Source organism: Bombina bombina, chromosome 1 (assembly GCF_027579735.1).
Source record: "Bombina bombina isolate aBomBom1 chromosome 1, aBomBom1.pri, whole genome shotgun sequence".
NCBI classification, from domain to species: Eukaryota; Metazoa; Chordata; class Amphibia; order Anura; family Bombinatoridae; genus Bombina; species Bombina bombina.
Genome location: NC_069499.1, coordinates 1327600724 through 1327622343, shown reverse-complemented (window position 1 = coordinate 1327622343; position 21620 = coordinate 1327600724). Strand labels below are relative to the sequence as shown.

General features: G+C 40.8%; 1 protein-coding gene across 1 annotated transcript in view; it reads right to left on the bottom strand.

Moving 5' to 3' along the window:
• Window positions 1-21620, bottom strand: part of LONP2 (lon peptidase 2, peroxisomal) — a 530106-nt gene that overhangs the window by 38377 nt on the left and 470109 nt on the right. The window contains exon 15 of the mRNA XM_053719407.1: window positions 17762-17952. Coding sequence (XP_053575382.1) covers window positions 17762-17952 — 191 coding nt within the window. The remainder of the gene's footprint in view (window positions 1-17761; window positions 17953-21620) is intronic.

Below are 21620 nucleotides of genomic sequence, written 5' to 3'. Positions count from 1 at the left end.
ATGTAAGCTGTAGTATTTTTAACTTATTGTCTCGTGCCTCTCTCCCAGGCACAAAGCCTACCTGGTTGGGGTGTATCAATGTGGGAAGAAGTTTATTTATTCTTGTGGCTAGTATTTTTGCATATATCTTAATATGCGAATTTAACAGGGAGATGGGACAGAAGTTCTCAGGTTTGTCCGGGCTTTTACCCTGTTTGGGAAGAACCGTTATCTGTGCCTCCAACATTTGGTCTGTGAAGCCTCCTTCTTTCAGGAGTGAGTTAAAAACAGATGTGAGGGGTTGTAGAATTGGTTGCATGTATGTCTTGTAGTATTTAATACTTAAGCCGTTGGGGTCTGGACTTTTCCTGTTTGGCATATTTTTGATGGACAGTTTGGTTTCCTCAGTAGAGATGGGTGCTTCTAGAAACTCTAAATCTTCTGTGGTAAGTGTGGGGAGGCGAAGGTCAAGTAGGAATTTGTCTATATCGTCCTGTCTGCAGTCTAAGTCTAGATTGTATAGTTTTTCATAATATAGTCTGAATGTCTCTGCAATACTTTTACTGTCTTTGTGGAAGGATCCTTCATGGTCCTGAATGGAGTGTACATGTGGCTCAGCTGTTTACGTTTGAGAGCCTTCGCTAGGGAAGAGCCCGCTTTAGCGTTTGTGTCAAAATATCTTTGTTTCAACAAGGCAGTTTTACGTTGATACACTTTTGTTGGATGATTTTTAAGATCTGTTCAAGCTTGTGTGAGGGATCCTAGTATCATAGTTGAAGAGGGGTTCTTTTTGTGTTCCATTTCCCAGTACCTAATTTGGGCTAATGTGGAGTTTAGAACTGTCTATTGTTCCTGGTTTCCCTAGTTTTGTGCTTGATAAATTCCCCCCTTACCACGCACTTGTGGGCTTCCTATAATGTGGCTGAGGAGATGTTATCATTTGTGTTTTCTCAGAAGTAATGACCCAAAGTAGCATCTATGTCAAGCCTAATCAAGGGGTCGTCTAGGATGGATTTGTCCAGTCTCCAGATGAAAGGTAATATGGGCGTTGTTGGCCATTCTATTTTATTATTCTATATATAGAAGAGTTGTCTATCATGGATAGGCCTATTTGATAATTAATAAAATAATCAATCCCGGAAAATGTGCAGTGTGGGTGGGAAAAGAAAGTGTAGTCATGTGTGGATGGATTAATGGTTCTCCAGATATCATGTAATTTTAACTGTTGGAGATGTGTATTTATGGCTTTAATTGTTCGCTTCGGTGTGCTGGACCTGCCTGTAGATGTGTCCATTATGGGATCTAAAGGGAGGTTAAAGTCCCCTCCTAGAAAAAGTGTGCCTTTCGAGTGTTCGAGTAGCAGTTGGGTTATTTGTTTAAAGAGTATATGTTGTCCCAGGTTCGGTAAATATATATTTGCAAATGTCACTGGGTTGTCGTATAGGAGGCCTGAGACTACTATGTACCTGTCGTTTGGGTCTTTTTCTATGTGCTTAGGTTGGAATTTAATTGAGTTACTGAGTAGTATTCCCACTCCGCCTCCCTTCCTGAGACCAAAAAGGCTGTTCTATATTGATTATTGATAAGTTTCGGTTCCTTCCCTTTCTGGAAGTGTGTCTCTTGTACAAAAATGATGTCTCCTGATGCTTGGTGCAATTGGTTAAAAGCTACTGATCTTTTTTCAGGGCTATTTAAGCCCTTGGCATTGATTGAGATCTAGTTTAGGAGTTATTGGCCATTTGTGTCTGCTGAGCCATTTAGGAATATGTGTTGGGCGAAGAGCAGGAGGTGGCGTTTATCTATGTGTGTGGATTCTGTCGCATGAAAGGTGCTATAGGAGAGACCCCCAAAGTAGGTTTAAAAAACAAAACAAGTGTGTTGTCTGTGTGAAATAGATGCTTACGAAACTGATAAACAATACAAGGAATGCGTTTGTTTCAATTTGAAAACAAGGTAAATTAAAGTCTATTAAATAACTTCTAATGAAATATTCACCGCAAGCAGTGGGTAATATCCCGCATCTCCAATCCCATGCAAAGGTAATTATACATATATAAGAAAAGAAAACATACAATCTGTAGCCTTGTAGGATTAGTAATAGTCCCAGAAAGAAGGTGATTGTAGCTTAGTTACCACCATTACTGGAGTCCATACGCTGCAAGCAGCAGAAAACTGAGGGGTGGTAGTTTCTCTCTGAGTTTCTTCTGGTGATTGTAGTTCTGGAGGTGTAATGGTGGTCCGCAATGCCTTGCAGAAGCGTGGAAGATCTTCTCTGACTTTGAAAACAGCAGTTGTGTCCCCTCTGGTGGCAATGATACTCACTGGAAATCTCCATTTCCCAGTACCTAATTTGGGTTAATGTGGAGTTTAGAACTGTCTATTGTTCCTGGTTTCCCTAGTTTTGTGCTTGATAAATTCCCCCCTTACCACGCACTTGTGGGCTTCCTATAATGTGGCTGAGGAGATGTTATCATTTGTGTTTTCTCAGAAGTAATGACCCAAAGTAGCATCTATGTCAAGCCTAATCAAGGGGTCGTCTAGGATGGATTTGTCCAGTCTCCAGATGAAAGGTAATATGGGCGTTGTTGGCCATTCTATTTTATTATTCTATTTATAGAAGAGTTGTCTATCATGGATAGGCCTATTTGATAATTAATAAAATAATCAATCCCGGAAAATGTGCAGTGTGGGTGGGAAAAGAAAGTGTAGTCATGTGTGGATGGATTAATGGTTCTCCAGATATCATGTAATTTTAACTGTTGGAGATGTGTATTTATGGCTTTAATTGTTCGCTTCGGTGTGCTGGACCTGCCTGTAGATGTGTCCATTATGGGATCTAAAGGGAGGTTAAAGTCCCCTCCTAGAAAAAGTGTGCCTTTCGAGTGTTCGAGTAGCAGTTGGGTTATTTGTTTAAAGAGTATATGTTGTCCCAGGTTCGGTAAATATATATTTGCAAATGTCACTGGGTTGTCGAATAGGAGGCCTGAGACTACTATGTACCTGTCGTTTGGGTCTTTTTCTATGTGCTTAGGTTGGAATTTAATTGAGTTACTGAGTAGTATTCCCACTCCGCCTCCCTTCCTGAGACCAAAAAGGCTGTTCTATATTGATTATTGATAAGTTTCGGTTCCTTCCCTTTCTGGAAGTGTGTCTCTTGTACAAAAATGATGTCTCCTGATGCTTGGTGCAATTGGTTAAAAGCTACTGATCTTTTTTCAGGGCTTTTTAAGCCCTTGGCATTGATTGAGATCTAGTTTAGGAGTTATTGGCCATTTGTGTCTGCTGAGCCATTTAGGAATATGTGTTGGGCGAAGAGCAGGAGGTGGCGTTTATCTATGTGTGTGGATTCTGTCGCATGAAAGGTGCTATAGGAGAGACCCCCAAAGTAGGTTTAAAAAACAAAACAAGTGTGTTGTCTGTGTGAAATAGATGCTTACGAAACTGATAAACAATACAAGGAATGCGTTTGTTTCAATTTGAAAACAAGGTAAATTAAAGTCTATTAAATAACTTCTAATGAAATATTCACCGCAAGCAGTGGGTAATATCCCGCATCTCCAATCCCATGCAAAGGTAATTATACATATATAAGAAAAGAAAACATACAATCTGTAGCCTTGTAGGATTAGTAATAGTCCCAGAAAGAAGGTGATTGTAGCTTAGTTACCACCATTACTGGAGTCCATACGCTGCAAGCAGCAGAAAACTGAGGGGTGGTAGTTTCTCTCTGAGTTTCTTCTGGTGATTGTAGTTCTGGAGGTGTAATGGTGGTCCGCAATGCCTTGCAGAAGCGTGGAAGATCTTCTCTGACTTTGAAAACAGCAGTTGTGTCCCCTCTGGTGGCAATGATACTCACTGGAAATCTCCATCTATATGGGATGTTCTGATCCCGCAAAGTTGAAGTGATATAAGTAAGGTCTCTTCTTTTCTGTAAGGTGGTGGGGCTCAAGTCTGCAAAGATCTGGATTCTATTTCCTGCATGTGTAAAATCTTTCTTCTGCCTGGCGTGTTTTAGAATTTCTTCTATATCCTTAAAATGTAAGAGTTTAAGTATGACGTCCCTCGGGGGGGCCTTTTGTGAAGGTTTTGCACGCAAAGCTCTATGAGCTCTTTCAATGGGTATCTCAGGGGCACTTTCATCTCCTTTGAGAGTCTGGAAGAGGTTTTGAAGACAGCCCTCAAGTGCCACTGGTTGTGTACTCTCTGGTATCCCTTGTATGCGTAGGTTGTTTCTCCTTCCCCGGTTGTCTAAGTCTTCCACTTTCTCTAGGAGGTGGTGGATGGTTTCATCTTGGTCATATACCAAGCGAGAGATATGTTGAATATCATTGTAGGTGGTACTGTGGTTTTCCTCCAAATTCGTAACCCTTTGCGTTACTCTTGAGATGTCCCTTTTCCACTCTCCATACCAATTATTTTCCTCCGACTGCATTTTTTTAACATCCTCTTTAGTGCAGAGTGATTTAATATCCTCTTTAGTGAGGTATGCTGAGTTTATAGCTTGGAATGAGGTGTTTTGGCTGTTTGCCACTTGTACATTGTTGTTAGGTACGTCAGCAGGTGTAGGTTGGTTAGGCTCAGGCTGTTTTAGATAGTTCTGCAACATTTTTGAGCTAGTGAGCCCTTCTGGTTTGAGTAACTTGCGACCTGGCATATCCAACATTTGTTTCTGGAATACCTTATTTTTATGTATTTTTTATTTTTTATTAACATTTATTTTTCCTTTTATTGAGGTAAATTGAACTGGGTACAAGCATATCAAAAGACTGCGTCTCTTTGAGTTACAGCACTACTCAGAGACATTAAAATACACAAAAAGTATCATCCGTACAGAGAAAGAAAATAACAGGCTGGAATGTGAACAACAATGAAATAAACTACCAACTGCAATTTTGTCCCTATCCAGCACACACCCCAATAGAATTTTACTAAAATTTAGGATCCCTTAACTTGTCTTGTCTATAATCTCCAACACTACTGGAGTCTCAAAGGATCTATGTCAGAGGTTACCGAATTAAACATGTCTTCTACATAGCCTCTTCTATTTCATCCAGGTCACGTCCCCTACCATGGGGATCTTGTCTAACTTATTAGAGGGTGCACGCGAAATGTGAGATCTAGAGTATTGGATACGGTAATCTCTAAATAAATAGTAACAGAGTTATGTTATATATTAATGAGAGGGACCGGACTTTACTGAAGGAGGGAATTTGACATAGTTTACTTTACCTATCCCTACCGGAATCTTCACACTTTGTCCAGGCAGGCGGAGCAGAGGTGGGGGGGGTTGGAGGAAGGAGAAGTAAAAAGGAGGAAGACAGGGAATAGTCAGATAAGGGGAAGGGGGGAGAAGAGAACCTCACCCATGGGAGGACTCACAGCCACAAACTCATAGACTAGGTGGACCTACTCGTTCAGAGGACATTTTATTGGTCGCCTGGTGGATCTTGTCTATGAACCCAAAGGTCCCAAATTTTCCAGTACGACTCAATTTTGTTCAGGTGGAGATAAAATCCTTTTTCCATTAAGGCATAAATTTCTATAATCTGTTTGACGCCAGTCAGAAGAGGCGGGCCTGCCTGTCTCCACATTCTAGCAATCAAGGTTTTAGTGGCAGCAAATATAAAGATCGCCAATTGTTTCTGAATTTTAGGTATTTTTGGTGGAAAAATATTCAAAAGGGCCACTTTAGGAACTTTCAGAATAGATATCCCGGTTGAATCGCATAACTGAAAGACTTCTTTCCACAGCTGTTTCAAAACTGTGACCACCAAATATGAAGATCTGAGCCTACCAGACCACATTCTCTCCAGCACATGGACGAATGAGATGGGGCCATCTAAGCCAATCTCTGCGGGGTGTAATGCCATCTAAGGCAGACTTTGATATATAGCTCCAGTGAGTTAGCACAATGAAGTGTCTTTTTAGTGAGTAAAAACGCTTGTGCCCAAATCTTTTCAGAGGCTTGAATTCTCAACTCCCGCTCCCAGGCCCTTAATTGCCACACCTCCCCTGTACATACGTCTTTCATTATCAGCAAGTAATGAATGGATAAGGGCCTCGACAGGGATGAAACAGATTTGCATTTCTGTTCCCATAAGGTTAAATCTCTCAGACCTGATGATGGAAATCCCCAACTAGATAAGAATTTGTGCAGTCGAAATCTTTCAAATTGGAACCATGGAGGGATATGAATGTCATCTCCCTGACACTTCGGATCAGCTAGTTGTAAGGTATTTTGATGATATAGATCGGAAACCTTTAGTAAATCCCATTGCCTCCACTGGGAGCCATGGGAGTCTGGAAGGCCTCTCAGCAGACCAGGAATCAAATGGATTGGGGAAGGGTGTGGAGCTATTTTCGTATAGTGTCTGATAGTTTTCCAACAGTCAAGGGCTTGTTTAACTATTGGATTTAGGATCAAAGAACTATCAGTTTTATAGTCCGGAATCCAGGGTAGATCTCTGAGATTAATGCCTGGTGGAAGGGAAAATTTGTTTGACTCTCTTCCAACCTTGTGTCATGTCACTCGTCTCCCAGTAAGAAATGTGAGTCAGTCTAGCTGCCTCATAGTAAATAGTGATGTTGGGGAGAGATACTCCCCCCATGTAGTAAGGCCTCTGCAGCGTCTTTCTAGAAATTCTTGGCTTCTTCCCCTGTCAGATATATCTGGCCATCAAGGCATTAAACTTTTCTAGAAGAGAACTAGGGAGGTTGAGTGGTAGGCAACGAAAATAATATAGTATCTTAGGCAAGATGGTCATTTTGACTGAGGCCATGCGTCCCATCCAAGAAACTTCTCGGAAGGACCATGAGTTGAGCAATTCTCTGACTTCTGATAGTAGTTAGTCGTCGTTTTTTGTCCTGACCAACTCAATGTTCGGGCCTAATTGGACTCCCAAGTGAGTGATAGTGCCCGACGCCCATTGGAATTGATAGGACTCCCGAAGGATCTCTTGTTCAAATTGTGGGATATGGATCGCAAGAGCTTCAGTTTTGGCAAGATTAAGTTTATAAAAACTTAGGGAGCTGAATTGAGAGAGAGTCTCAAAAAGTGCCGGTAGAGATCCCAAGGGGTTGGTCAAAAAGAGGGTAATGTTGTCTGCGAACAACCTATCTTTTCTCCCCCTCCACCTGTCTCCTCCACTCGGTGACTCAAAGGGACCCCTCTAATCAAAGGTGAGTTCCTAATAGCCTGGGCCAGCGGTTCAATTGCCAGAGCAAACACAATGGGCGATAGAGGACACCCCTGCCTCGTTCCATTAGTTATGGGAAAGCTTGATGAACAAAAGCCCAAACCTCTAACCTTGGCACTCGGTGAGCTATATAGAGCCTGGATTGCCAATACTATTTCTTTGGGAAACCCAAAGCTAAAAAGAACTTCCCACAGGTACTCCCATCTGACCCTGTCAAACGCCTTTTCAGCATCAATTGACAGGGCCAACATGGGGACCCTTAGTCTATGTGCCTCCGAAAAAATGTTTAAGATGCGCCTGGTGTTATCGGGCCCCTCTCTACCCATAGTGAACCCCACCTGGTCTGGGTGTAGGAGGTTGGGAGTGATAAGGCGTAATCTGTTTGCCCACAACTTAGAATAAAGCTTTACATCTATATTAATTAGCGAGATAGGACGGTAGCTCCCACATTGGGAAGGATCTTTATTGGGTTTCGGAATAGTAAGAACCGTTGCTTCTAATAGTTTGCTTCTGAATGAGCCTCTCTCTCTGGCTTCCATAAAAATTTGGAGTAGCAGGGGTGAAAGTTCTAGGCGAAAGGTCTTGTAGAACATAGCCGGGAAGCCATAAGGAGCCGGAACTTTTCTATTCTGAAGTTGAGTAATCGCTACTTTCAATTCTGAGTTTGAGAAGGGAGCCTGCAATAGTTCTACCTCTTTCTGGGACATAGCGGGCAGGTTCAGGCCCTCTAAAAAGGCTCTAATTTGGTCCCTAGGGGGATATTCTCCCCTTCCGTTCGATGTAGGTTGTATAGGTTTGAATAGAACGCTGCAAAGGCCTCCCCCAATATCTCTGGGGGAGGTCACTTGAGTATTCCCTTTGTTTATGGACAGAATGCGGGATGAGACCACTCTACCCCTCAACTTATTTGCTAGCATAGTGGAGGCTTTGTTACCTTGGTAGTATAAAAGTTCTTTAAATCTACCTACTGCCTCCTTAATTCTGTATACCTTATTTTTTTTGTTCTGTATCTGTTGTCAACTACCCCCTTTGTAGAAGTGCAGCAGCTGTATAATAGATTGCAGTATGTTAATGCTGCATGGACTCCTTGTTATGTGTGGGATGAGAGAGCAGAATCCCCTTTGCAGCAGGCTAAGTGAGGTACTTGGTTATAGGGTATGTGTGTCTTCCTGTTTTCAGAAAGAGGTGCACGCAAAAACTAAGATGTTAAAAGGGAGATTAGCGAGCCAAAACCCAATGTGCGCGTACTAAAGTGTGCAAACCCAACGACCCAAAAGCCGAAGCTTGGGAAAAAAACATAGTCCCTTAGAAAAAACCCAGAGGTGCACAATTCTGAGTGCTTATGTGCGTAATCCCGACATGTGCAGATCCAAAGGCCGAAGAGTCCAAAAATCTCATGCGTGCAAAAAATTTAAAGGGGAATAATGATATAAAGATTCTGTCCTGAACCTATATATGTTAATAAATATATAATTATAATTGCCCAAACAAGGTTACAGAGTATCATATAAATAAAAAATATGATACTTACCAACAGACCCTCATTTATTAGTAAATAACCAGTAGAAAGCCAAACCAGTACTGAAACATATGTACACATATATACAATGGCACCACAACGGCAATCTCCCACTAATTTACATTACTTGGTGAGACTATCAAATATGTCTACACCTATAACACAATCAATAGGTAATGGGGGGGGTGATGCTGTGCAGTTGGCTCCATATTTTAAAATAATTTTTATTAAAAGTTATATTTTATTAATTCAGATCTTTCCACACACTTTAGTCTAGACATAGAGTGCTATATGGGCAGTCTTTTTGTTGGTTTCTTCTTTCCCACTACCTGTACTTACCAGTACTGAAACATATCAGCAGATGTTATGGAATAGGAGTATATTGTAGATCCATAGTAAGAAGGCAAAAGACAAGTTCCTGTGACCACTATAGAAGGTCAGTGACAAAAAAAAGAGCCACTAACCATACCCCATATACAATCCAGGGGAAAACGACCTCAACATTGACTAAAAGCAACTCTCACTGAGATATCATATGCACATCTTTCTTCTTCATCTTCCTCCCGCAGAGGCAAAGACAAGACTAGTTTCTGGTAAGGTGGGAGGGGTTTTATAAAGCTCTTGGGGTTTGAGAATATACACATATTAACACATACATATATATGTATATATGCATATATGTATATATTTAAAAATGCTGCAATCCCTGCACAACTTACCCCCTTCACTGCGCTTATGTTCTGATGCTGTCTGACGGCATCAGAATGAGGCTCCCATAGGAGCCTATGGAAGCGCGTTCTCGTGAACGTAATGCTTCCTTGAAATTAGGGTTGCACCGATACCATTTTTTTAAGACCGAGTACAAGTACCGATACTTTTTTTTCAAATACTCACCGATACCAATTACCAATACTTTTTATGTCATGATAGTTTACCTAGCACATTACAGAGTAATGATTTAAGATACCTTCTTTATAATTATGAAGAACTGTAACTCAAAAGACATTTTGAAATAATAAAACAGTTTTATGTGCTTGTTGTCACAAAGTTTACAGAACATGTTTATAAATAAAAATATTACAATAACATGTTAATAATAACAACAATAAATAACAGCTGCAGCAGCTAGGGCTGGAAAGCTACAATTTAAAGGGGGGATTACTGGATGCAATTGGGTTGTAGGGTGCCTATATAACTCATCAATCTAACATTTGTACTTAATACAAAGTAATATAATTTAATTCTGAAAATAATATTGAGGAAGGAGTATCCCAGTAATCTCCTTTGAGAAAAATGGGGCATTTGCATTCTACTGACTCAGAAAATAGGGCTGGTCTTCATATTTTTCCAGGGCACCTTTTTATTCCCAGTCCAGCCCTGGCTAAGGTTGTTCTTCAGAGTACAGTATGTTTTGAGCATAATTGTGCAAGAGGACAACTAGTAGTATAACAGGCAATCTAGCAATTAGAATATTTTTTCAAAAGTTAGTGTAAAGTTCTTATTAAGGAACAGAAGCATCTCTGCATGTTCAGCTATAAGTCTGCTTCTGCTAACAGCAAGGACGTTTGACGCTAAGCTGAACAGTCTTTCACTTTCACACTACTGCATGGGGCAGAAAGATATTTCTTTCATGTAATTAACAAGAGTCCATGAGCTAGTGACGTATGGGATATACATTCCTACCAGGAGGGGCAAAGTTTCCCAAACCTTAAAATGCCTATAAATACACCCCTCACCACACCCACAAATCAGTTTTACAAACTTTGCCTCCAAGGGAGGTGGTGAAGTAAGTTTGTGCTAGATTCTACGTTGATATGCGCTCCGCAGCAAGTTGGAGCCCGGTTTTCCTCTCAGCGTGCAGTGAATGTCAGAGGGATGTGAAGAGAGTATTGCCTATTGAATGCAGTGATCTCCTTCTACGGGGTCTATTTCATAAGGTTCTCTGTTATCGGTCGTAGAGATTCATCTCTTACCTCCCTTTTCAGATCGACGATATACTCTTATATTTACCATTACCTCTACTGATTCTCGTTTCAGTACTGGTTTGGCTTTCTACAAACATGTAGATGAGTGTCCTGGGGTAAGTAAGTCTTATTTTCTGTGACACTCTAAGCTATGGTTGGGCACTTTATTTATAAAGTTCTAAATATATGTATTCAAACATTTATTTGCCTTGACTCAGAATGTTCAACTTTCCTTATTTTCAGACAGTCAGTTTCATATTTGGGATTATGCATTGAATTATCATATTTTTCTTACCTCAAAAATTTGACTTTTTTCCCTGTGGGCTGTTAGGCTCGCGGGGGCTGAAAATGCTTCATTTTATTGCGTCATTCTTGGCGCTGACTTTTTTGGCGCAAAAATTCTTTTCCGTTTCCGGCGTCATACGTGTCGCCGGAAGTTACGTCATTTTTTGACGTTATTTTGCGCCAAAAATGTCGGCGTTCCGGATGTGGCGTCATTTTTGGCGCCCAAAGCATTTAGGCGCCAAATAATGTGGGCGTCTTATTTGGCGCTAAAAAAAAAAAAAAAAAAATGGGCGTCGCTTTTGTCTCCACATTATTTCAGTCTCATTTTTCATTTGCTTCTGGTTGCTAGAAGCTTGATATTTGGCATTCTTTCCCATTCCTGAAACTGTCTTATAAGGAATTTGATCTATTTTGCTTTATATGTTGTTTTTTCTCTTACATATTGCAAGATGTCTCACGTTGCATCTGAGCCAGAAGATACTACAGGAAAATCACTGCCTGCTGGATCTACCAAAGCTAAGTGTATCTGCTGTAAATTTTTGGTAGCTATTCCTCCAGCTGTTGTTTGTAATAATTGTCATGACAAACTTGTTAAAGCAGATAATATTTCCTTTAGTAATGTACCATTGCCTGTTGCAGTTCCCTCAACATCTAAGGTGCAGAATGTTCCTGATAACATAAGAGATTTTGTTTCTGAATCCATAAAGAAGGCTTTGTCTGTTATTTCTCCTTCTAGTAAACGTAAAAAGTCTTTTAAATCTTCTCTCTCTACAGATGAATTTTTAAATGAACACCATCATTCTGATTCTTTGGACTCTTCTGGTTCAGAGGATTCTATCTCAGAGATTGATGCTGATAAATCTTCATATTTATTTAAGATGGAATTTATTCGCTCTTTACTTAAAGAAGTACTAATTGCTTTAGAAATAGAGGATTCTAGTCCTCTTGATACTAATTCTATACGTTTGGATAAGGTTTTTAAAGCTCCTGCGGTTATTCCAGAAGTTTTTCCTGTTCCTAATGCTATTTCTGCAGTGATTTCCAAAGAATGGGATAAATTGGGTAATTCATTTACTCCTTCTAAACGTTTTAAGCAATTATATCCTGTTCCGCCTGACAGGTTAGAATTTTGGGACAAAATCCCTAAAGTTGATGGGGCTATTTCTACCCTTGCTAAACGTACTACCATTCCTACGTCAGATGGTACCTCGTTTAAGGATCCTTTAGATAGAAAAATTGAATCCTTTCTAAGAAAAGCTTATCTGTGTTCAGGTAATCTTCTTAGACCTGCTATATCATTGGCTGATGTTGCTGCAGCTTCAACTTTTTGGTTGGAAACCCTAGCGCAACAAGTAGCAAATCGTGATTCTCTTGATATTATTATTCTTCTTCAGCATGCTAATAATTTTATCTGTGATGCCATTTTTGATATTATTAGAGTTGATGTTAGGTTTATGTCTCTAGCTATCTTAGCCAGAAGAGCTTTATGGCTTAAGACTTGGAATGCTGATATGGCTTCTAAATCAACTCTACTTTCCATTTCTTTCCAGGGAAACAAATTATTTGGTTCTCAGTTGGATTCTATTATTTCAACTGTTACTGGTGGGAAAGGAACTTTTTTACCACAGGATAAAAAATCTAAAGGTAAAAACAGGGCTAACAATCGTTTTCGTTCCTTTCGTTTCAACAAAGAACAAAAGCCTGATCCTTCGTCCTCAGGAGCAGTTTCAGTTTGGAAACCATCTCCAGTCTGGAATAAATCCAAGCCTGCTAGAAAGGCAAAGCCTGCTTCTAGGTTCACATGAAGGTACGGCCCTCATTCCAGTTCAGCTGGTAGGGGGCAGGTTACGTTTTTTCAAAGAAATTTGGATCAATTCTGTTCACAATCTTTGGATTCAGAGCATTGTTTCAGAAGGGTACAGAATTGGTTTCAAGATGAGACCTCCTGCAAAGAGATTTTTTCTTTCCCGTGTCCCAGTAAATCCAGTGAAAGCTCAAGCATTTCTGAATTGTGTTTCAGATCTAGAGTTGGCTGGAGTAATTATGCCAGTTCCAGTTCCGGAACAGGGGATGGGGTTTTATTCAAATCTCTTCATTGTACCAAAGAAGGAGAATTCCTTCAGACCAGTTCTGGATCTAAAATTATTGAATCGTTATGTAAGGATACCAACGTTCAAGATGGTAACTGTAAGGACTATATTGCCTTTTGTTCAGCAAGGGAATTATATGTCCACAATAGATTTACAGGATGCATATCTGCATATTCCGATTCATCCAGATCATTTTCAGTTCCTGAGATTCTCTTTTCTAGACAAGCATTACCAATTTGTGGCTCTACCGTTTGGCCTTGCTACAGCTCCAAGAATTTTCACAAAGATTCTCGGTGCCCTTCTGTCTGTAATCAGAGAACAGGGTATTGTGGTATTTCCTTATTTGGACGATATCTTGGTACTTGCTCAGTCTTTACATTTAGCAGAGTCTCATACGAATCGACTTGTGTTGTTTCTTCAAGATCATGGTTGGAGGATCAATTTACCAAAAAGTTCTTTGATTCCTCAAACAAGGGTAACCTTTCTGGGTTTCCAGATAGATTCAGTGTCCATGACTCTGTCTTTAACAGACAAGAGACGTCTAAAATTGATTACAGCTTGTCGAAACCTTCAGTCTCAATCATTCCCTTCGGTAGCCTTATGCATGGAAATTCTAGGTCTTATGACTGCTGCATCGGACGCGATCCCCTTTGCTCGTTTTCACATGCGACCTCTTCAGCTCTGTATGCTGAACCAATGGTGCAGGGATTACACGAAGATATATCAATTAATATCTTTAAAACCGATTGTTCGACACTCTCTAACGTGGTGGACAGATCACCATCGTTTAATTCAGGGGGCTTCTTTTGTTCTTCCGACCTGGACTGTAATTTCAACAGATGCAAGTCTCACAGGTTGGGGAGCTGTGTGGGGATCTCTGACGGCACAGGGAATTTGGGAATCTCAGGAGGTGAGATTACCGATCAATATGTTGGAACTCCGTGCAATTTTCAGAGCTCTTCAGTTTTGGCCTCTTCTGAAGAGAGAATCGTTCATTTGTTTTCAGACAGACAATGTCACAACTGTGGCATACATCAATCATCAAGGAGGGACTCACAGTCCTCTGGCTATGAAAGAAGTATCTCGAATTTTGGTTTGGGCGGAATCCAGCTCCTGTCTAATCTCTGCGGTTCATATCCCAGGTGTAGACAATTGGGAAGCGGATTATCTCAGTCGCCAAACGTTGCATCCGGGCGAATGGTCTCTTCACCCAGAGGTATTTCTTCAGATTGTTCAAATGTGGGGGCTTCCAGAGATAGATCTGATGGCCTCTCATCTAAACAAGAAACTTCCCAGGTATCTGTCCAGATCCCGGGATCCTCAGGCGGAGGCAGTGGATGCATTATCACTTCCTTGGAAGTATCATCCTGCCTATATCCTTCCGCCTCTAGTTCTTCTTCCAAGAGTAATCTCCAAGATTCTGAGGGAATGCTCGTTTGTTCTGCTAATAGCTCCGGCATGGCCTCACAGGTTTTGGTATGCGGATCTTGTCCGGATGGCATCTTGCCAACCATGGACTCTTCCGTTAAGACCAGACCTTCTGTCGCAAGGTCCTTTTTTCCATCCGGATCTGAAATCCTTAAATTTAAAGGTATGGAGATTGAACGCTTGATTCTTAGTCAAAGAGGTTTCTCTGACTCTGTGATTGATACTATGTTACAGGCTCGTAAATCTGTATCTAGAGAGATATATTATAGAGTCTGGAAGACTTATATTTCTTGGTGTCTTACTCATCATTTTTCTTGGTATTCTTTTAGAATTCCGAGAATATTACAATTTCTTCAGGATGGTTTAGATAAGGGTTTGTCCGCAAGTTCCTTGAAAGGACAAATCTCTGCTCTTTCTGTTCTTTTTCACAGAAAGATTGCTATTCTTCCTGATATTCATTGTTTTGTACAAGCTTTGGTTCGTATAAAACCTGTCATTAAGTCAATTTCTCCTCCATGGAGTTTGAATTTGGTTCTGGGAGCTCTTCAAGCTCCTCCGTTTGAACCTATGCATTCATTGGACATTAAATTGCTTTCTTGGAAAGTTTTGTTCCTTTTGGCCATCTCTTCTGCCAGAAGAGTTTCTGAATTATCTGCTCTTTCTTGTGAGTCTCCTTTTCTGATTTTTCATCAGGATAAGGCGGTGTTGCGAACTTCTTTTGAATTTTTACCTAAGGTTGTGAATTCCAACAACATTAGTAGAGAAATCGTGGTTCCTTCATTATGTCCTAATCCTAAGAATTCTAAGGAGAAATCGTTACATTCTTTGGATGTTGTTAGAGCTTTGAAATATTATGTTGAAGCTACTAAATCTTTCCGAAAGACTTCTAGTCTATTTGTCATCTTTTCTGGTTCTAGAAAGGCCAGAAAGCTTCTGCCATTTCTTTGGCATCCTGGTTGAAATCTTTAATTCATCTTGCCTATGTTAAATCGGGTAAGACTCCGCCTCAGAGGATTACAGCTCATTCTACTAGGTCAGTTTCTACTTCCTGGGCGTTTAAGGAATGAAGCTTCAGTTGATCAGATTTGCAAAGCAGCGACTTGGTCCTCTTTGCATACTTTTACTAAATTCTACCATTTTGATGTATTCTCTTCTTCTGAAGCAGTTTTTGGTAGAAAGGTACTTCAGGCAGTGGTTTCGGTTTGAATCTTCTGCTTATGTTTTTCATTAAACTTTATTTTGGGTGTGGATTATTTTCAGCAGGAATTGGCTGTCTTTATTTTATCCCTCCCTCTCTAGTGACTCTTGTGTGGAAAGATCCACATCTTGGGTATTCATTATCCCATACGTCACTAGCTCATGGACTCTTGTTAATTACATGAAAGAAAACATAATTTATGTAAGAACTTACCTGATAAATTCATTTCTTTCATATTAACAAGAGTCCATGAGGCCCACCCTTTTTTGTGGTGGTTATGATTTTTTTGTATAAAGCACAATTATTCCAATTCCTTATTTTATATGCTTCGCACTTTTTTTCTTATCACCCCACTTCTTGGCTATTCGTTAAACTGATTTGTGGGTGTGGTGAGGGGTGTATTTATAGGCATTTTAAGGTTTGGGAAACTTTGCCCCTCCTGGTAGGAATGTATATCCCATACGTCACTAGCTCATGGACTCTTGTTAATATGAAAGAAATGAATTTATCAGGTAAGTTCTTACATAAATTATGTTTTTTGGGCCATTAAATCTCAGTTTATTAACTGCCCAGTACTTCAGGGGTTTGTCTGAATGACTGCTCTGATGTACAATAATACAAATAACAGCAATTTGTATTGGCAGAACGATTTTTAGTTAAGTCTCCACTCCAGCTTAAAATGAAATGGGAACATGCAGTTTGAAAAATGCCACAAGATGGCATATGGGTAGGAATTGGAGGTATCGGTTTAAGTATCGGTGCATTTGCACGAGTACAAGTACTCATGCAAATACTTGGTATTGGCACCGATACCGATACTAGTATCGGTATCGGTGCAACCCTACTTGAAATACAAATGCGAGTTCGCGTTTGCATTGTGCTTAACTTGTAATACCAGCGCACATTAGCGTGTGCGCTGGTATTACAAAGTGGAGGGCTGATATCACTTGCACACAATCGATATTTGGAGCTCCACTAATCTAGCCCTATGTAGTAGCCCTATGTAGTAGCAAGGTGTTGCTTAAGGAATTGCGTTTAACTGCCTGCTAGGTGAGGTGCTCTGAACCATTAACTGTTTGTTTTTAGGAAATAATGACCATGCTGTTGTTTACTTATTATCATTTATTTGTAGAGGACCATCAGATTCCACAGTGCTAGAGAAAATGACCAAATATAAAATAAGAAATCGTTAATTTGCCTGTGTAATTACATGTTAAATATGTATAATTTCCTATGTATTCATCATGTGAAGCAAAAGATGATCCATCACCAGTGGATTAATATGAATTCAAGACTTGGAGAAGGGAAGAAACTGCTCAACAGGAACATAAGATCCACCCTACTCCTGACCAATTCCCACTTACCAGAGTATTTTTATGTTTCTATTTACTGATCCTTTTCTTTATCTCTGACTACTGGATGGATTCTTTTTAGACTGAATAATTCAGATAGAACATGCACATTTAAACAACTTTCCAATTCCACTATCAATTTTGTTCTCAGACTTTTTCTACGCACATTTTCTGAGGCTCCTAGCATGTGCAAGAGTTCACGGTGTATATGCATTAGTCTTTAATTCTGTGATAGCTGTCACATGATACAGAGGGCATGTGAGTTAAGCAGTCTTTGAAATTTCTTAAGAACAAAATCTACTGATAATTTAAAATACAGAGTAAGTGAAATTGCATTGTCATTTTATTATGCATCTGTGGATTATACAGTTCTACTGTATTTAAAGGGACATAAAACTCAATTTTTTTCTTTCATGATTGAGATACAGACAATCACATGAGGCATCTATGTGCAGCCACCAATCAGCAGCTACTGCGCCGATTTAGATATGCTTTTCAACAAAGGATATCAAGAGAATGAAGCAAATTAGATAATAGAAGTAAACTGGAAAGTTGTTTAAAATTGTATGCTCTTTCTAAATCATGTTTTTAAATGGCAAAACCAGTAGCCTTGCTTATGACATATGCACATATATATCTCACTACAAACAGACATTTATCCACCTAAAATAATTAAATCTGAATAACATTAATTCACCCCAAAAGGCGCTGCTTGCATACTGCGGCCAGTGTATCACACATGATACTTACAGGAAGAACAAGACCCCGAAGTGTAATCTCTCCAGTCATAGCTATGTCTGAAGACACCAGTTGGCCACTGAAAAGTGAGGCTAGGCAAGTTACTATGGCAACACCGGCAGATGGACCATCCTTTGTGACTGCTCCGGCTGGAAAGTGCAGGTGGATGTCTGTGTTGTCAAGGAGATCAAAACTCCCAGCGGCTGTAAGAGGAAACAATGGATCAAATGGACCTGTTTCTTTTTTCATGGAAATAGACTTAAATAATGTCTGCAAACACAATATGCAATATGTCTGTTATCTGAAGCAGTTTTTGCTGTGGTCCATGCCACATGGTTTTGCCTCTAACATTTTATTTTGGTATTAAACACAGACTTGGTCATGCCAGGACATTGGTGCATCCCAGGCAGGAAGGATAGATGTAAATTGCTTTTCTATTTTAAATGCCGTTTTTCATAAGCTTATTAATATGGACTAATAACATGCTGTAATTTGTTAGAGTGTAATTTTATCACTAGCCACCCTGCACCTCTGTGTTTAACCCCTGCAAAGAGCCCCAGGGAGGCTGGTCCCAAGCAGAAACTGTCGGTAACCCATTTAGCAACGGCAATCTCACAGCTGGGTTGTATGGCCACATCTGCTGATTGGATCACCAGGCATTTCCGCTCAGGACCAGCAGTTCACTGCGGCACCTTGTGGTTCTTTATCTGTTTAACCCCTTTGCGGGGGGTTAAACACAGATTTACAGTGCTAAAATCGCATGCTTTAATAAATTAGAGGATGTAATTTTTCCACTATAATGACCCTTTAATTTAGCTTTTAAAAAACATAATTTATGCTTACCTGATAAATTCCTTTCTTCTGTAGTGTGATCAGTCCACGGGTCATCATTACTTCTGGGATATTACTCCTCCCCAACAGGAAGTGCAAGAGGATTCACCCAGCAGAGCTGCATATAGCTCCTCCCCTCTACGTCACTCCCAGTCATTCGACCAAGGACCAACGAGAAAGGAAAAGCCAAGGGTGAAGTGGTGACTGGAGTATAAATTAAAAAATATTTACCTGCCTTAAAAACAGGGCGGGCCGTGGACTGATCACACTACAGAAGAAAGGAATTTATCAGGTAAGCATAAATTATGTTTTCTTCTGTTAAGTGTGATCAGTCCACGGGTCATCATTACTTCTGGGATACCAATACCAAAGCAAAAGTACACGGATGACGGGAGGGATAGGCAGGCTCTTTATACAGAAGGAACCACTGCCTGAAGAACCTTTCTCCCAAAAATAGCCTCCGATGAAGCAAAAGTGTCAAATTTGTAAAATTTGGAAAAAGTATGAAGCGAAGACCAAGTTGCAGCCTTGCAAATCTGTTCAACAGAGGCCTCATTCTTGAAGGCCCAAGTGGAAGCCACAGCTCTAGTAGAATGAGCTGTAATTCTTTCAGGAGGCTGCTGTCCAGCAGTCTCATAAGCTAAACGAATTATGCTACGAAGCCAAAAAGAAAGAGAGGTAGCGGAAGCTTTTTGACCTCTCCTCTGCCCAGAGTAAATGACAAACAGAGAAGACGTTTGTCGAAATTCCTTAGTTGCCTGTAAGTAAAATTTTAGAGCACGGACTACATCCAGGTTGTGCAGTAGACGTTCCTTCTTTGAAGAAGGATTTGGGCATAAAGAAGGAACAACAATCTCTTGATTGATATTCCTGTTAGTAACTACCTTAGGTAAGAACCCAGGTTTAGTACGCAGGACTACCTTATCCGAATGAAAAATCAAATAAGGAGAATCACAATGTAAGGCTGATAATTCAGAGACTCTTCGAGCCGAGGAAATAGCCATTAAAAATAGAACTTTCCAAGATAACAACTTTATATCAATGGAATGAAGGGGTTCAAACGGAACGCCCTGTAAAACATTAAGAACAAGGTTTAAACTCCATGGTGGAGCAACAGTTTTAAACACAGGCTTAATTCTGGCCAAAGCCTGACAAAAAGCCTGGACGTCAGGAACTTCTGACAGACGTTTGTGTAACAGAATGGACAGAGCTGAGATCTGTCCCTTTAATGAACTAGCAGATAAACCCTTTTCTAAACCTTCTTGTAGAAAAGACAATATCCTAGGAATCCTAACCTTACTCCAAGAGTAACCTTTGGATTCACACCAATATAGGTATTTACGCCATATCTTATGGTAAATCTTTCTGGTAACAGGTTTCCTAGCCTGTATTAAGGTATCAATAACTGACTCAGAAAATCCACGTCTTGATAAAATCAAGCGTTCAATTTCCAAGCAGTCAGCTTCAGAGAAGTTAGATTTTGATGTTTGAAGGGACCCTGTATCAGAAGGTCCTGTTTCAGAGGTAGAGACCAAGGTGGACAGGATGACATGTCCACCAGGTCTGCATACCAAGTCCTGCGTGGCCACGCAGGTGCTATTAGAATCACTGATGCTCTCTCTTGTTTGATTCTGGCAATCAATCGAGGAAGCAACGGGAAGGGTGGAAACACGTAAGCCATCCTGAAGTCCCAAGGTGCTGTCAGAGCATCTATCAGGACTGCTCCTGGATCCCTGGATCTGGACCCGTAACGAGGAAGCTTGGCGTTCTGTCGAGACGCCATGAGATCTATCTCTGGTTTGCCCCAACGTCGAAGTATTTGGGCAAAGACCTCCGGATGAAGTTCCCACTCCCCCGGATGAAAAGTCTGACGACTTAAGAAATCCGCCTCCCAGTTCTCCACTCCCGGGATGTGGATTGCTGACAGGTGGCAAGAGTGAGACTCTGCCCAGCAAATTATCTTTGATACTTCCATCATAGCTAGGGAGCTTCTTGTCCCTCCCTGATGGTTGATGTAAGCTACAGTCGTGATGTTGTCCGACTGAAACCTGATGAACCCCCGAGTTGTCAACTGGGGCCAAGCCAGGAGGGCATTGAGAACTGCTCTCAATTCCAGAATGTTTATTGGCAGGAGACTCTCCTCCTGACTCCATTGTCCCTGAGCCTTCAGAGAATTCCAGACGGCACCCCAACCTAGAAGGCTGGCGTCTGTTGTTACAATTGTCCAGTCTGGTCTGCTGAATGGCATCCCCCTGGACAGATGTGGCCGAGAAAGCCACCATAGAAGAGAATTTCTGGTCTCTTGATCCAGATTCAGAGAAGGGGATAAGTCTGAGTAATCCCCATTCCACTGACTTAGCATGCACAGTTGCAGTGGTCTGAGGTGTAAGCGTGCAAAGGGTACTATGTCCATTGCCGCTACCATTAAGCCGATTACCTCCATGCATTGAGCCACTGACGGGTGTTGAATGGAATGAAGGGTGCGGCAAGCACTTTGAAGTCTTGTTAGCCTGTCCTCTGTCAGGTAAATCTTCATTTCTACAGAATCTATAAGAGTCCCCAGGAAGGGAACTCTTGTGAGTGGAACGAGTGAACTTTTCTTTTCGTTCACCTTCCATCCATGTGACCTTAGAAATGCCAGCACTAACTCTGTATGAGACTTGGCAGTTTGAAAGCTTGAAGCTTGTATCAGAATGTCGTCTAGGTATGGAGCTACCGAGATTCCCCGCGGTCTTAGTACCGCCAGAAGAGCACCCAGAACCTTTGTGAAGATTCTTGGAGCTGTAGCCAATCCGAATGGAAGAGCCACAAACTGGTAATGCCTGTCTAGGAAGGCAAACCTTAGGTACCGATAATGATCTTTGTGAATCGGTATGTGAAGGTAAGCATCTTTTAAATCTACAGTGGTCATGTATTGACCCTCTTGGATCATAGGTAAAATTGTCCGAATAGTCTCCATCTTGAACGATGAAACTCTTAGGAATTTGTTTAGGATCTTTAAGTCCAGGATTGGTCTGAAAGTTCCCTCTTTTTTGGGAAC